The 13,194-nt window shown below is 44.0% G+C and overlaps 1 protein-coding gene across 2 annotated transcripts; it reads right to left on the reverse strand.

The window, feature by feature from the left end:
* Positions 1–3,876: 3,876 nt before the first annotated feature.
* On the reverse strand, positions 3,877–13,099 carry LOC308120820 (uncharacterized protein). 2 transcript variants are annotated; one of them, XM_080481667.1, is made up of 16 exons: positions 12,897–13,099; positions 10,015–10,106; positions 9,848–9,928; positions 9,705–9,761; positions 9,423–9,603; positions 9,164–9,277; positions 8,694–8,739; positions 8,381–8,471; positions 8,144–8,285; positions 7,489–7,593; positions 7,281–7,374; positions 7,106–7,139; positions 6,899–6,976; positions 6,667–6,769; positions 6,462–6,583; positions 3,877–6,360 (listed from the first exon to the last, which is right to left on the reverse strand). In XM_080481667.1, the coding sequence occupies exons 5-16, from the start codon at positions 9,600–9,602 to the stop codon at positions 6,225–6,227; spliced, it is 1,245 nt and encodes a 414-aa protein (XP_080337793.1). In that variant the 5' UTR covers position 9,603; positions 9,705–9,761; positions 9,848–9,928; positions 10,015–10,106; positions 12,897–13,099; the 3' UTR covers positions 3,877–6,224. The 2 variants fall into 2 exon arrangements, with proteins under 2 accessions (XP_080337793.1, XP_080337792.1); XM_080481666.1 differs by having other exon boundaries at positions 9,415–9,603.
* Between the last annotated feature and the right edge of the window lie 95 nt (positions 13,100–13,194).

Here is a 13,194-nt window from a genome sequence, read left to right on the forward strand (position 1 = left end):
CATGCCTCGGGGCAATTAGGGTCACCAATCCGGAAACCGGAGTACCCAGAAGAATCCCGCGCACACACGGGAAGAACATGCAAACTCCACACAGAGAGGCCGATATTTGAACCCGGACCTTCTCACGGATATCAAACACTCAAAACATGACTCATTATTTTCAGGATGCAGGCGTTCTAAAATAAGAGAAAATATCTCATATACATTCAAACCAAATTTCATTATTCAATCAAAAGTACAGTATGTAGTTTCGAGCCTCTTTCAAACTCTCTTCCCTGATTGGCTGAAGGTGCTTTTACACAACCGAACTATCGCAGTGTTACAAAACTCCGGAGTGAACGTGAGTAAATGGAACCCACAGGAAGGACTCTGGGTCCAGAATAGTTTCAAACATCAAGTTCCAAGTGTCTTAAAGAAGCACCCTATACCACAGGGTAGATATTTCCTTGTCGAGATGGCCGCAAACCACGGCCTCTAAAATAGGCCCAGCCTCACCGTAGCCATGGTGAACGTGACTGATGAGAATATGCCATACCACCCCTGCCCGGGAGCGTGTTACTATAGCGTAACCTATCATCGTGGTGTGGAATATAAAGGTTCAGCTCATCAGTGGAGATGGAGATTCAGAAAAGAAAAAAAGCAGAAATTCCCATTTATGGCCTTTACGCCAGGTCACTTCAGTGCTCCGTGTCGTTCCAATTTAGGTTCCTTCCCCATTTCTACTCGTCTGGCACTTCATTTATATTTTCAGTCATTTTGGGAGGATTTGGGACAGATTTAGCAACATGGAAATGTTGGGCCTCTGGGTGTTGTGCTGATAAACTGTATTTCTGTTTTCGAGTCAACCTCAGTGGGGCACCTTTCTGAGGCAGGAACGTTTATTCATAGACGGGAGAATTTACAATTATGACAGGGGAGGTAAGAACCAAAACATCGTCTTGCAGTCATAAAAACACTTAAGTCTTATGCAGATTACCAGCAGGGCGAACAGGAATCACACGTTACGTACGAGTGTGTCCGTATGTGCACGGCCGTAGCCTTTGAAGCTGTAATTGAAATGTTTGTGTGTGCAAGTGATATAGTGCGACTGGGTGGCAAAATGGTGGTCCCTCCCTGACTGGCAAAACCGAACAGGAAGAGCAGACCCCCCATTAGCGGGGCCAAATCAGAGGGATCTCCAAGGCCGACAAGGGAGAGGAAAGAAAGATGTAAAGGAAAGAAGAAAAAAAAAAAAGGGAAAGTCAAAAAGTGGTTGCTAAGGTTAAAGGCTAACTATCGTTTCTGTGCGCGACATGCTTTCATTATAATTGATGACACACTGCTGCGTATTAGACTAACTAAACAAGAGCAGACAGGTGTCCCTGCCTGTGTGCCAATCCTTCACAGCTCACTGGGGGCGTGTACGAGTGAGAGTGCATGTCGGTGCTCTATAGGGCGAGAGGGGCTTGAGCAAAGCGGCTCTCTGTTTCAGAACGCTCGCTCTCTCTCCACCTCTCTAATTACGCCGACCGAGTCGGCTCTGCCCTTACCCACACTCTGTGGAGGCATGAAATAAATACATGCTCTCCAACAATAAACAAGTGCCTTTTCAAACGACAGCACCTCCTTTACGCCCCCCCCACCACCCCCCCACCCCCCACCACCCCCTCTGCAGTCTCTCCAGGCTTTCGTAACGCTTTCACTTTAAACTGGCTATAGGATCACGTAGGTGCACACTGCATGTATTTTATACAGGCAGTGGGTGAGATCTGCAGTGAGGTTCGTCTCACTTGTAATAACGTTTGAGGGTAAATTCACTTTCAGCACAAAGTGAATTTCAACCTTTTTTTTTTAATATTCTTTACATTTAACCGAATATATTTATCCCAACTCTATTTGAGCTGAAACAAACTGACCTTATTTAAAAACCCATACAATAAAATCCATCCACTCGGCCATCTTTGATACTATTTTATTTAATTTTAAAGCGCTGAGCCGATCCCAAGTACCATCAAGGGGCAAACGCAGAAACAATCCCACTCACACCAAGAGGCAGTTTAGAGACACCAGTGAGGCGTTTTAGAAATGCAGGTTTTAGAAATGCGGGAGGAAGTCAGGGTAAATAGAGAAAACCTTGGTATTCGTGGTAGGGATATGCAAACACCACATATAGAAAAGCTGTCAATCAGACTAAAAAACGAGCTTATTCTCACTGTGAGGCCGGGGTGCGAACCACTACGGCGCTGTGCAGCGTGTAGCCCATACGATAAGATATCTGTGGAAAGATGAAAATGTACGGGTTCACATTAGATCAGTTAGTATAAAAGTTAATGCTGGAACTATTGTGAGAAAAGGATTTTATATCATTGTACCCCTAGAGATGCCTTTACTAAGGGATGAGTCTAATGAATCAAAACACTTGTTGCCAAAGGAAAAGTTACAATTAAAAATGGTCATTGAGAAAAAAAAAACGACAATCCTATTCATGAAAAAATGACAGTCACGTGATCTTTGCCACATGTGTGAGAAAGTCACAGGTTATGAGAGAAATACTTAAGTAATATGTTTGAAAATGCTTTCAAAGGCATTTCCAGTTGCGTGGACTCAAGGGACGCTCGCTGAGACGTCCAGGCTGTCCGCAGAAGCTACCACCTCATAAAGAGTTCTGGGGAGGGAACTGGAATGCTTCTTCAGCAGAGTTGGCGAAACCATAAGAATGTCACTTGGTGAAGGGAGAGTTTCACATGGCCCCGTGCGACATGCACTGCACAGGAGTAGCACGCATCACTTGAGCTCATAGAGGAAGCCACGGCTGAAGCCTATAGGGCTGAGAGGCCGTACGTGGAAAAACTACTACTACGGTGGAAGGCTGAGCCAAAGGTTTGGATCAATATGAATATCAACACTGGAATAACCCACAATGTACATCGAAGCCTTCGGATTCACTCCTGATGAAGAGCGCGGTGAAATGAGTCAGTGTCCAGGCAGGTCAGTTGATCCCGACCCAATAAATCTTGTTTTGGTGAACCAGGAAAAGTTGAACATCATTCTGCATTGACACTCTTGGATCTGAAAGAGTTCAACCTTCAAGAATGAAAGATTGAAGTAACTCGTCTTGCAAACTCTTTTTTTTTTTTTTGCTGTTCATAAGTCTCATATTCACCAAAACATTGATAGTAAAAAGTGTCTTTACCTCATTTTTACTGTGTACTGCTCGGGCTAAAGATCAAATCTTAAAAACAAGAGTGTGTGCGTGTTATTTTGCTGACTCACTGTAACATAGGTCAACGATACATTCACAAGTTGCTCAAGGGTTCAGTTCCTCTCCAATTAAAAAGTCATCTGCGGCACACGTGTTGCTTCCCCTACACAGTTTGTTTCATTTCCAGCTTTCACTGGTCTGAGTGGTTATGGTTTCTCATGAATCTCCCACTCCGCCTGGATAAGTGCCTTCCATTAGTGATGAGTGGTTACGTACATTTCTCTCCCACTCCAGGCTTTGATTCACTAAGTCAGGGTTTGTTGGATAAACAGCAACATAAAGTAGCGTCTACATTCCTGATCATAAAATGAAGATGGCGTGTACAACACGCGAGATCACGTTAGTGAAATTTCAGTTTAAATACAATTGTGCCACCATGTGGAAGACAAGAGAACCACACGTACGACCCTTAAACGTCCCAGGGATGGACATTCCATACTTTTCGTCACTAGATTTTATTCACATGCACGTTTTTGGACAAAAACAAACAAAAAGAATCTCCACACACAAGGAGAACATGTAAACTCCATAGAGAGAAATGTCTCAGAGCCCGACGCAAACACTTTGCAGCCTCTCAACATTTTATTGGCGAAACCATAGCGTCATAGATTTTTCCCTGGAGACTCGATCGTTGGTTCAAATAGTTTTATTAAATATAAAAGACTCTTTCTGCAGTGCAGTAACAACAGTACAAAATATTTGGGGGATTAACACGATTGCAGTGCTCAGGATATAAACATTACAATTAGAAATATCCTGAAATACTTTGAAACAGGATAAAGACCAAAAAACACACCAAAAACAAACAACAAAAAAAAAACCATGAAGGAAATAAAGTTTGTCCAATCTGAAATACCGATGCAGTGAAATTAAATATATGCTCTGAAAAAAAAAAAAAAAAAGGAAGCTGGCTTTATTTACAGTCTATAAAGTAACTGTTCTATGAACCCGTAGCACCGATCAGACAAGTCTGTTAACAAATGCAGTCTCAACATTTGGCCTTTTTCACACGTTTTAACCACAAGACGGGGTCAAAGAAGAAAAGCAGAACTGCAGCGTTTTGACAGTTTGCCTTCGATTGTCAGTTGTTAGCGAGGCTCGTCTCCGAAGCTAGAAATACACAGAACAGATGGTGTCTCATTTATAAACGCATTTCTAAAAGTTACCATGAAGTCAGCAGACCAAGTGGGAGGTTACTTAAAGGTGATATTAGTTGTTGTTCCCCCCCCCCCCACTGTATTTCAAATTTTAAAAAAAAGAAGAAGAAGACAGGAAAAAAAAAACCAAGTATAAATAGGAAAATAAATACTCTCAGCGAAAGCTGCTGTGCATAGATAGTTGTCATACGAGTGAACGTAGTGTGGACATAAACCAGGTGAAATAGTTTTAGCAGATCATACAGACGCATACCGATAGGCTTTAACACACTCTAGTGTTGGAACTGGAATATGTGGGATGGGCTGGTTTTTTTTTTTTGCTTGTTTTTCATATCATACAGAATAATCCGACGCAAAGATTCTTAGAAAATACTGAAATGGAGGCCCTAAGGTCTTAAAAACACTGCTTCATGGTTTCTACACATTTATCTGAATGTGTGAAACGTTTTCTACCAGAACGGTTTGTGTTTGAACGCAAATGTACTAAAAAAAAAAAAAGCTAAATATCCGAATGCTGAGATGAAATATTTTATATCTGTGAGTAGCTCTCCTCTGGTCAACGTATGAAGATGAGGCCTCAAACTAGAGCAACATAATCCACGACGACAACAAAGAAATGTGTGGAAACTGCCATGATAAATCAAACAATACCTCTTGAATATAGAATTCCTGAATCCTCAAAAAACATTTTTGAATGCAGACTTTACGTCACTGGATTGCATAGTATCGTCAGGTGTTGGTTTGGCTTCTACTCCACCCTGCGAGGATTCTCAAATGTGTTCAACCAAAACGTTGGCAGACATCGAGCGTGCGCCGAATTCATGCACTGGCGTCGCACAATGTCACCGTCTTGTGAAACTTCTACATACGCGCAATTTAACTGAGGCTACGCGTTACAGTATAAGTCAAGTGTTCTCCAACTACAGCCTGGCGGAGACGTCGTGGTGCCGCTTCTCCGCTCCAGCACACCTGAGGCGAATGAACGAGCCATGTCCGGCTTTTCCCAGAGCTCGATGGCGATCTGTTCAGGCACTGAGTGCGTCAAGCTTTGAAAACAAACTCCGTGTCAGGCAAAACATTCAAATCATTCAAGAGCAGTATCTCTTAAGGCTGGGGCCAGAGAACGCCATTATAAAATAAGGCCCCCAAAAAGGGTCTTTGCAGCTTATTGGCTATAAAGAAGAAAAAAAAAATAGAATCTATATGGAAAAGGTACTGAAATGTGAAATACATACAGTGGTAAGTCTTTGGTCGGTTGGGTGTGACGATAAACAATGGGACATGTGAGCAGCACTCTATTATAAAAAAAAAAAAAAACATGTTTAAAACTTGAAGGCGAGTTCACTGTTAAAATTGACACTGCTTTTTGAAAGGGATTTCTAAAATATGGAAGGTCTTTAAAATGATCAAAGAAAATCATGATTACTATCATTGCTGACATAATTTCTTCGGGGGCTTGTGAAATCATGTATTCTCTTACACAGAGAAGAAATAATGGCGGCAAATACAAACATTTTGGTTTAGGGGAAGAAAAAAAAAAAAAAAAGACTGCATCAGATGGTTTTTGTAGAGTCCGTCTGGATAAACGTGCGACTGAGCGATATCTGTTGTACAGGTGTAATAAAGCCCATCATGCTCAGCGTCCTCTGCGGTACGCGTGCGACTGTCCCTCCCGTTGGCGCCACCATCTGACCCTTTGAACCATTCCAGTCTGCTTCGCCATATTAATGTGGTTAACCCATATGGTACGGGACGACCTAGTTCCGTATGCACATCCAGTGCTTCCCAGTTTTCTGTGACCTACTGAAACAGAGCGCAAACCCAGTTCAAGGCTGCCAGGGTTTCCTGTCCTTGCCTTTCTGATCAGGAATGTGTTTGTAGCGACATTTGTCACCAAAGTGGCAGCCAGTGGTTCTCCAGAAGTAACACTCGTCTCCGTTCACTGGGCCCCGTCTTCGGGGTCTGCAACGACACACAGAGGAGGAACGTAAGCCGTACAGACATGCGACGTTTGATTCCGATGAACGAGCGAGTTTGTAAAATGCAGCCGAGGAGCGTCTTACCCAGCTGCTGCTCCTGCCTGCTGTGTGACCGGGAGACAAGTCTTGAGTGGAAGGGGAAGGACCTTCGGAGTGCGACGGTCAGGATAGCGCACTACTAATCGCGTGTTTTCAATACAATAACCCTGCGTGAGCAAAAGAAATCATAAGTAAAAGCGGATTCCAACGAAACGTGCGTGTGATGAGAGAGCAGGGACTGAGGACTTGCATTGAGCTTCTCCATGGCGCGAGCCGCCATGCTCGCATTCTTGAAGTTCACAAAGGCACAGAATCGTTCGTGTAGCACCCGAATGCTGTCGATCTCACCGTACCTACAAAGTAAACAAGTCAACAAAGGAGAAACAGATGGAATGGATGTCCCCGTTTCTTTAAAAAAATATGGAACGTTTTCAATCATTTTAAAATCGAGTAAGAGCAAAGCTACCAGATGGGCGTCGTACATTTTAAAAAGGTCCCATAGATGCTTCTCAGTTAGTTCAGTTGTCACATTTCCCACCCACAATGAAGGGCACGGGCTTCTGCAACAGAGAGGGAGAGGGTGTGAAAGCAGCCAAATCAAGTCAAAAAACACTAAATAAATAAATTGCAACTAACTTGGCTTCTAATCCTCCTCACCTAACGTTTGATAAAAACAGACTGCTGCTTACCCTGGTTGCAGAACTGAAGGATCTTGACCCCCAGCTGCACAACAAAAAACAGTTGCATCAATAGAATGTATTAACAAAGAGCTGCTGTATTCATTAAGCTGAAACGGTTACCCAATGCTATACGCAAAGAGAAAAAAAAAACCTAATTGGTATGAACATTTACAGATCATCTTACTTCGGGCAGCATCGGAACAAGACGCCAGCACAGTCTGCACAGTCGAAAATTTCTCCAGCAGGAGGACACTCTGCATCTCTTCGAACCCAAGATCCTGAGAGAAAACAAGGGAAGGAGCACTGATAACAGTACAGTTAAAAGACGCGAGTCAAGTAATGACTGAACCTGGGTCTGGACATGAGGAACTTTTGTTTCCTGTGATATTTACCATTAACTGCAGCACTTTGCAGTTAAATAGGTCATTGACGGCCTCCTCACAGTCTTTGTCCAGTTTCAGCACCAGCTCCATGGCCTTCTCTGCTTCACTGTACCGCTACAACACACACACACACACAAAATAAAACAAAATCAAAACTAAACGAGTTGCACCGATGCAACCGTGAAACCAGTCGATATGCATCCGACTGGTTCGGAGCTCTGCAGGAATGAAACCGAAACAAGAGTGAGTGACTCCATGTAACAAAAGAATTTTAATGAAGTTCACTTCATTGCACAACCGAAGATATGCTATTGTATACCCTTCTCCCTGTTGCTGCTTACATTTTTACACATTCCAAAAGCTTAACAAGTGATTAAATAGGTCTCCTGAGGCTGTTGCATTTCCGTGCCGACAGTGGCAGCATTTACAACTACAAACCTTACAACTTCCAAATCGGGTTGTGTAGCAGGAGCAGATCCCAGGTCACCCGTCCATCACAGCACAAACACAGAACCACACACACATATACATGTTCACCATCATTCACCACCTTTTGAGCCAACACACGCGAGGAAACTCCACTTCATATTTTCAGTTTGACGGTGACAGCAACTTTTCCTTCAGCTCAGAAATTGCAGAATTTCATGGCCAGCACTAAACTCACCTTCATGCCCATGAGAGCACTGCCCTTGCGGAAGTATCCTTTGGGCCAGTCTGGGGCCAGCTGAATGGAGCGTTCAGCATCTGTCAGGGCCTGAGGGTACTGCTCCAAGCAGTAATAGCAATACGAACGATTCCCAAAGAACCTGCAGGATGACATTGCAGGATTCTTTAAAAAATAAAAAAATTTAATTACACACCTGTATTTAATGTACTCCACCAAGGAACACAGAGGACATACCTGTAATCCTTTGGATCACATTTAATGGCTTCTGTAAACATGCTGACTGCCTGTGCGTACTGCCCCTCCTGCACCAGCTTTATCCCTTTTTCTGTAGGAAATCAAGAATGCTTGGAAACAGTTCTCTGATTGGACTGTAGCCCAAGGGCTACTGCAGCCCGAGTGCAAGTGCAGCAAAACCGACATGCTTGTATGAAAAAAAAAAAGTGCAATCAATAATGTCCTTGAAGCATTTGTTTCTGTTTCAATGAATACGCTATTAAAAAAGGACCGGTTATGTGCTGTGCTGTGCTGTGCAGAAACTATTCCTCACCCGTCAGTGATGCACTCTTCTTGGTCACGGTGTCAGTTTCATTTGTCTGAAAGTAAAATGTTATTTCAACCACCTTATATTTATGAAAATGCACGCACAGGCACACAACGGCAACTGCTTTCGTGGTCCAGGGTCCATTTTTCCACACTTCAGACTTTGGAACCGTTCGAGTAACATATTGCTGCCACAGGAACAAGAGTGATCAGCTATGAAGACAGTTTTTGCTTTACCCACTCGTCTTGCGTATGTGCGTGCATATCGGCCATAACAGTATGACCAATACGGTCATAACCTGTTGAGGCATGGACACTCTAGACCCCTGAATCCCTCCCATTAAAACACCAACTTTAAAGAACAAAAAGGTTCACTTGCCGCTTCATACAGCCCAGCCATTAACATCTGCGTTACATACTTCACCCGTCAGCGGCCATAACCTTCTGGCTGATCAGGATATATTGGCCTTCACTCACTTCTCTTCTGGCCTCATTCTCCTTGTTTTCTTTGGACTTGCGACTTGATCCTTTGGGTTTGATATGACTAGCAGCATTAGCAAAGAAGGCACTGCTCACGTCCCACTCTGGCTCCTACGGTAATGGAGAGAGCCAAACACTGCTGTTAAACCATGACATCCAACAGATCTACGCCCTACGCTGTGCCGGCGATGGCAAAGCCTGTAATACGCCATCGATTCATGTAGAACACATTAGTATAGTTCCCCCACCTCCTCACTAGATTGGGTCTTGAGGTCTCTTTTGATTCCAGTGGGCGGTGTGACTGGAGCAGAGTGGGATTTCGCATCTTTTTTCTCTTCTTTTTGAGCCTTTTGTTTCTCCTCCTCGGCGCCACCTTCCGCCTCCGAGTCGCTCTCATCCATTTCAGACTCCGCACCTCCGTCATCCTCTTCATCATCCTAATTCGTAGGGCCACACCAAGATAAAAAATTATTTTTAAAAAACTCAGGGAAAAAAAGCAAACGCAGTGTGCTTTGTTACGGAGAATATGGCGTGGTACCTGTTCAATACTGCCGTTCTGCTTCATCTGTTCCTGCTTCTTGCGTTTCCGACGACGCTGAAACAGACGCGCGACTTCACTTTTTCAGAAAATGCTTCGACGTGCGCGCTTTTTAAAGGGTGTAAAGTTTCCGAGAGTTTCACCTTTCTCTTGGCTTTTCGTCTCTCTGCCTTCCGTCTCGCTTTCTCTTCTTCACTCAGATCCTCCTCTCCGTTCAACGCATCCTTAACAAACACACAAGCCAGTTGAACGTTGCACATTGCGCCTTGACCCCCTGCCGTCCCCTGTCGGCCTGACACCATCTGTTTACCTGCGACAAAGTGGCATCATCGCTCGGGTCAGAGGTTGCGGCACCGCAGTCCATCTGCTGCTCGTCCTCCTCCTCCTCCTGGACAGCGGGTGCTTTGGGGAGAAACGTGACAAGCCGGTCATCGAAACACTCTCGTTCTTGAAATGATATAATGTGGCAAGGAAGTACAGTGTGGGCATTTTGTAGCGAGCCGAGAAGGCCGGGCTCCTGTAACACAGCTTAACCTCCAACCAATTATATTCACTTATCCTGCCAATAGGAAGGAGAATAACTCTTCAACCGAGTGAAAGTGCTTAATGCTTAGTTCCTGTGAAATGCGAGATGAGTGGCGCTATCGTCGGATGTGATTCCACACGCATCTCTGCTTGTGTGTGTGCGTCTGTCATCATTTACGCAGATTAAAAGTAAGCGTGACTTAGAAAAATCGGAAAGCTGCAGGATGTCTTGTTCCAGTGCTCAACAATAAAAGTGATAACTACACTAACGTTGCTTTATACAAGACGCAAGTGACTTGTCTTCTAAGAGTCCATATGATCTTCCACCTATCAAAGCTTATTTACATATCAAATATTGCTAAAAATGTAAACCGAGAGAGTAAGTCCCACGTCTGTATTAGAGGAGAAAGCTCAGGTGTATCACTTTTATGGATGCTGAGTTTAAGTTAAGTCTGCTTGAGCAGACAGCAGAGGCCTGTGTCAAACTACAAACACTCAATGATGCATGTCAACAGGCATAAACACTGTTTAAGCTTAAGAAAAGGTGTTTTTGAAGCAGGACGGGCATCATATTTGTGTTGCAGTTTTAACAATTTTATCATCAAACTGCATTCCTTGCTTTTATATACGTATTTCAAGCTTCCTGTGACCTTGTTTACTATATATAGTAACAGAGTGGGGTTGACCCAGAGGCTGCATAATAGCCCAGTATATAGTCAACAAGTACATTTGACCTGCCAATACTTTAATGATGCAGATTATATACGTATATATATATTTTATACACTTGATTTGAGCTTAGAAACAAAGATATCTACTGTTGAAAAAAAATCTAAATATTAAAGAGAAACAGGAAATATTTTGGAAATCTTTCTTATCAGAAGAGGAGGAAATTCAATCCATCAAACTTCCCCGTGACTGATTGAAAATAGTTTTTTTCTTGTCCTCTCGTGAGAAATTTACATTACCATTACTAAAGCCATGAGCAGATCGAGTCGCGCTGCCGTTTGAGGAAGTCCCTCCTAAGATAGTTAGCAGCAATCCATACCAACCACAGGCTTGAATGATCGCTGTGCATGCGGTGGGTTGTACATTCGACCAAGCCTCAACTCGGTTCACACTCAAAAGACGAGCAGATAAAACCCAACGGAAACATAAACACTTGACCATGCAGGGATCTGTGTGGTGTCGGATTTCCATTGGTTCGGGAAAACGTTTCCAAGAGAATGACAAATCCATACTTGGTCTGTGACTCATGTTGTGACTCGTGAAGCACTGATGGAAGAGCTCAGTTATGCTTGTTTAGGCACCACCTCTAAATACAGCAAACGACTTGTCCTGTGGGAAAAAAAAAAAAAAGAAGCCATCTCGCCACTGGACTTCCTCATTCTTTTACCCGAGTCTATTAATCTCTCGTGTACACTGGCTTCATGTAGTACGACACAGAAATGTCCGCGTGCAAGAGTTAGCAGCACTGGGGCGACCTTGCTGACATGTTTAACATCTATATGAATTCCGAACTCTCTCGCCGCCACATTGCGTCTTCAGACATACATAGAGAGAGAGAGCAAGGAATTTCAGCTGTCTGGCTCGCACATCAAGAAACATGCTTCACTAAACGGCTCCATCTGCACAGCTGAGTCAGCCTTCGGGTTTCAACCATCATCAGCAAACTCGCAAATGATACACAACAAAAGACTCCTCTGTTTCTCCTCTTGGACAAAACTTCCCTGAATTCGGCTCGAGTTGAAAGGTGAGCTCTTCCCACAGGAATGTAAAATAACAGTGGATTACAGAGGACTGCGGCATTGGGGTTTTTGAACCCTTCCTTCAATGTGACATTACAGGGGAGAGGAAGAGAAAGCTTCATCCCATCACCTAAACACAGTAACTACTTAATCATACCTGAGTGGTTTAACAAGTACAGGTGGTTGCACAACAAAGACAGGAGGAGGCGAACAGTGGATGTGACGTGAGTCTTTTGACACATATGGTCAACTAGTACCGCATTGGCCTCACTATTTGAGCAGTAAGAGGTCTGTGACTAGAATCAGCTGCTAGTAATCTGATTTGAACAGTAACCTGCTGCTGGAAAATTAAAGCCACACTGTGAATCAGAAAGAAAGAAAAGAAAAAAAAAAAAAAGAGGAACAGGAGTCTGAGCACATGACAGATCCACAGTGAAGTGAGCCTCTTCTGTGTTGAGGGGCTTTTTGCCACCTATTTGAAGCATTGTTGTCATACCAGCACGAGCCAGGCGGAGTTCCTCCACTACTTCTTCTGGCCCTGCAAGCAGCCACTCCTCGGGCTATTCAGATTGACAACACTCTCACTTTGTGTGTTTTAGTAATGATCTGGGTCGCCATAGGGCGAGGTTGGTGTGAGAGTGTTCTTGGAACTTATTCGACAACTTTCTGGCCCCTACTGCGCATACTTGGAAGTAGAACAAGTGAAGGGTGTAACAGGCGAGAGGCAGCTCTCATTGTCTGATCGCGATCTCAGCCTGAGCCCCGACGACAAAGACACCATTCCAAACACCACGATTAAAAGAGCCACTAACACCCCGGCGTCCCGATCACTCCGGGGATCGGCGTAAAACTTGCGGTTGAGTTGAGAAAGTTTTTCTTTTTTTCTTTTTTTTTTTTCCGAAAGTGGGACGATTCTTACCGCTCCCGAGTCCCAACAGTCTGCATATATCTCTGGTGAATCTCATGAGCGCAACCATTCAGCATTATCGTCTTGAATATCCCACGGAAGGCGGTTAAAAGCGAATGTTTTCAGGTCGGGCCCCGGACACGTTAGTTACATCGGGACGATCGCTGTCGAATCTGCGGGAATCTGTCGGTGGTTTAATCCACTTCCTGAGCGTCAAAGCCCGACGCGGGGCAGGTCCACCCTGGGCGGCGTCTTAAAGGCGCAGCAGCGCGCGCCCGTCACCGTGTTCCTAATGTGTCACTGTTCTTCT

Source organism: Lipophrys pholis (assembly GCF_963383615.2).
Source record: "Lipophrys pholis genome assembly, chromosome: 15".
NCBI lineage: Eukaryota > Metazoa > Chordata > Actinopteri > Blenniiformes > Blenniidae > Lipophrys > Lipophrys pholis.

Bases quoted from the DNA above. Each gene is read 5' to 3' on its own strand.
- LOC308120820 (XM_080481666.1), bottom strand. From the start codon at position 12,954: ATGGTTGCGCTCATGAGATTCACCAGAGATATATGCAGACTGTTGGGA. The intron at 9,604-9,704 runs GTACCACGCCAT...CCTACGAATTAG, and splicing joins AGAACGGCAGTATTGAACAG to GATGATGAAGAGGATGACGG. The intron at 8,472-8,693 runs GTGAGGAATAGT...GATTTCCTACAG, and splicing joins GAAGAGTGCATCACTGACGG to AAAAAGGGATAAAGCTGGTG.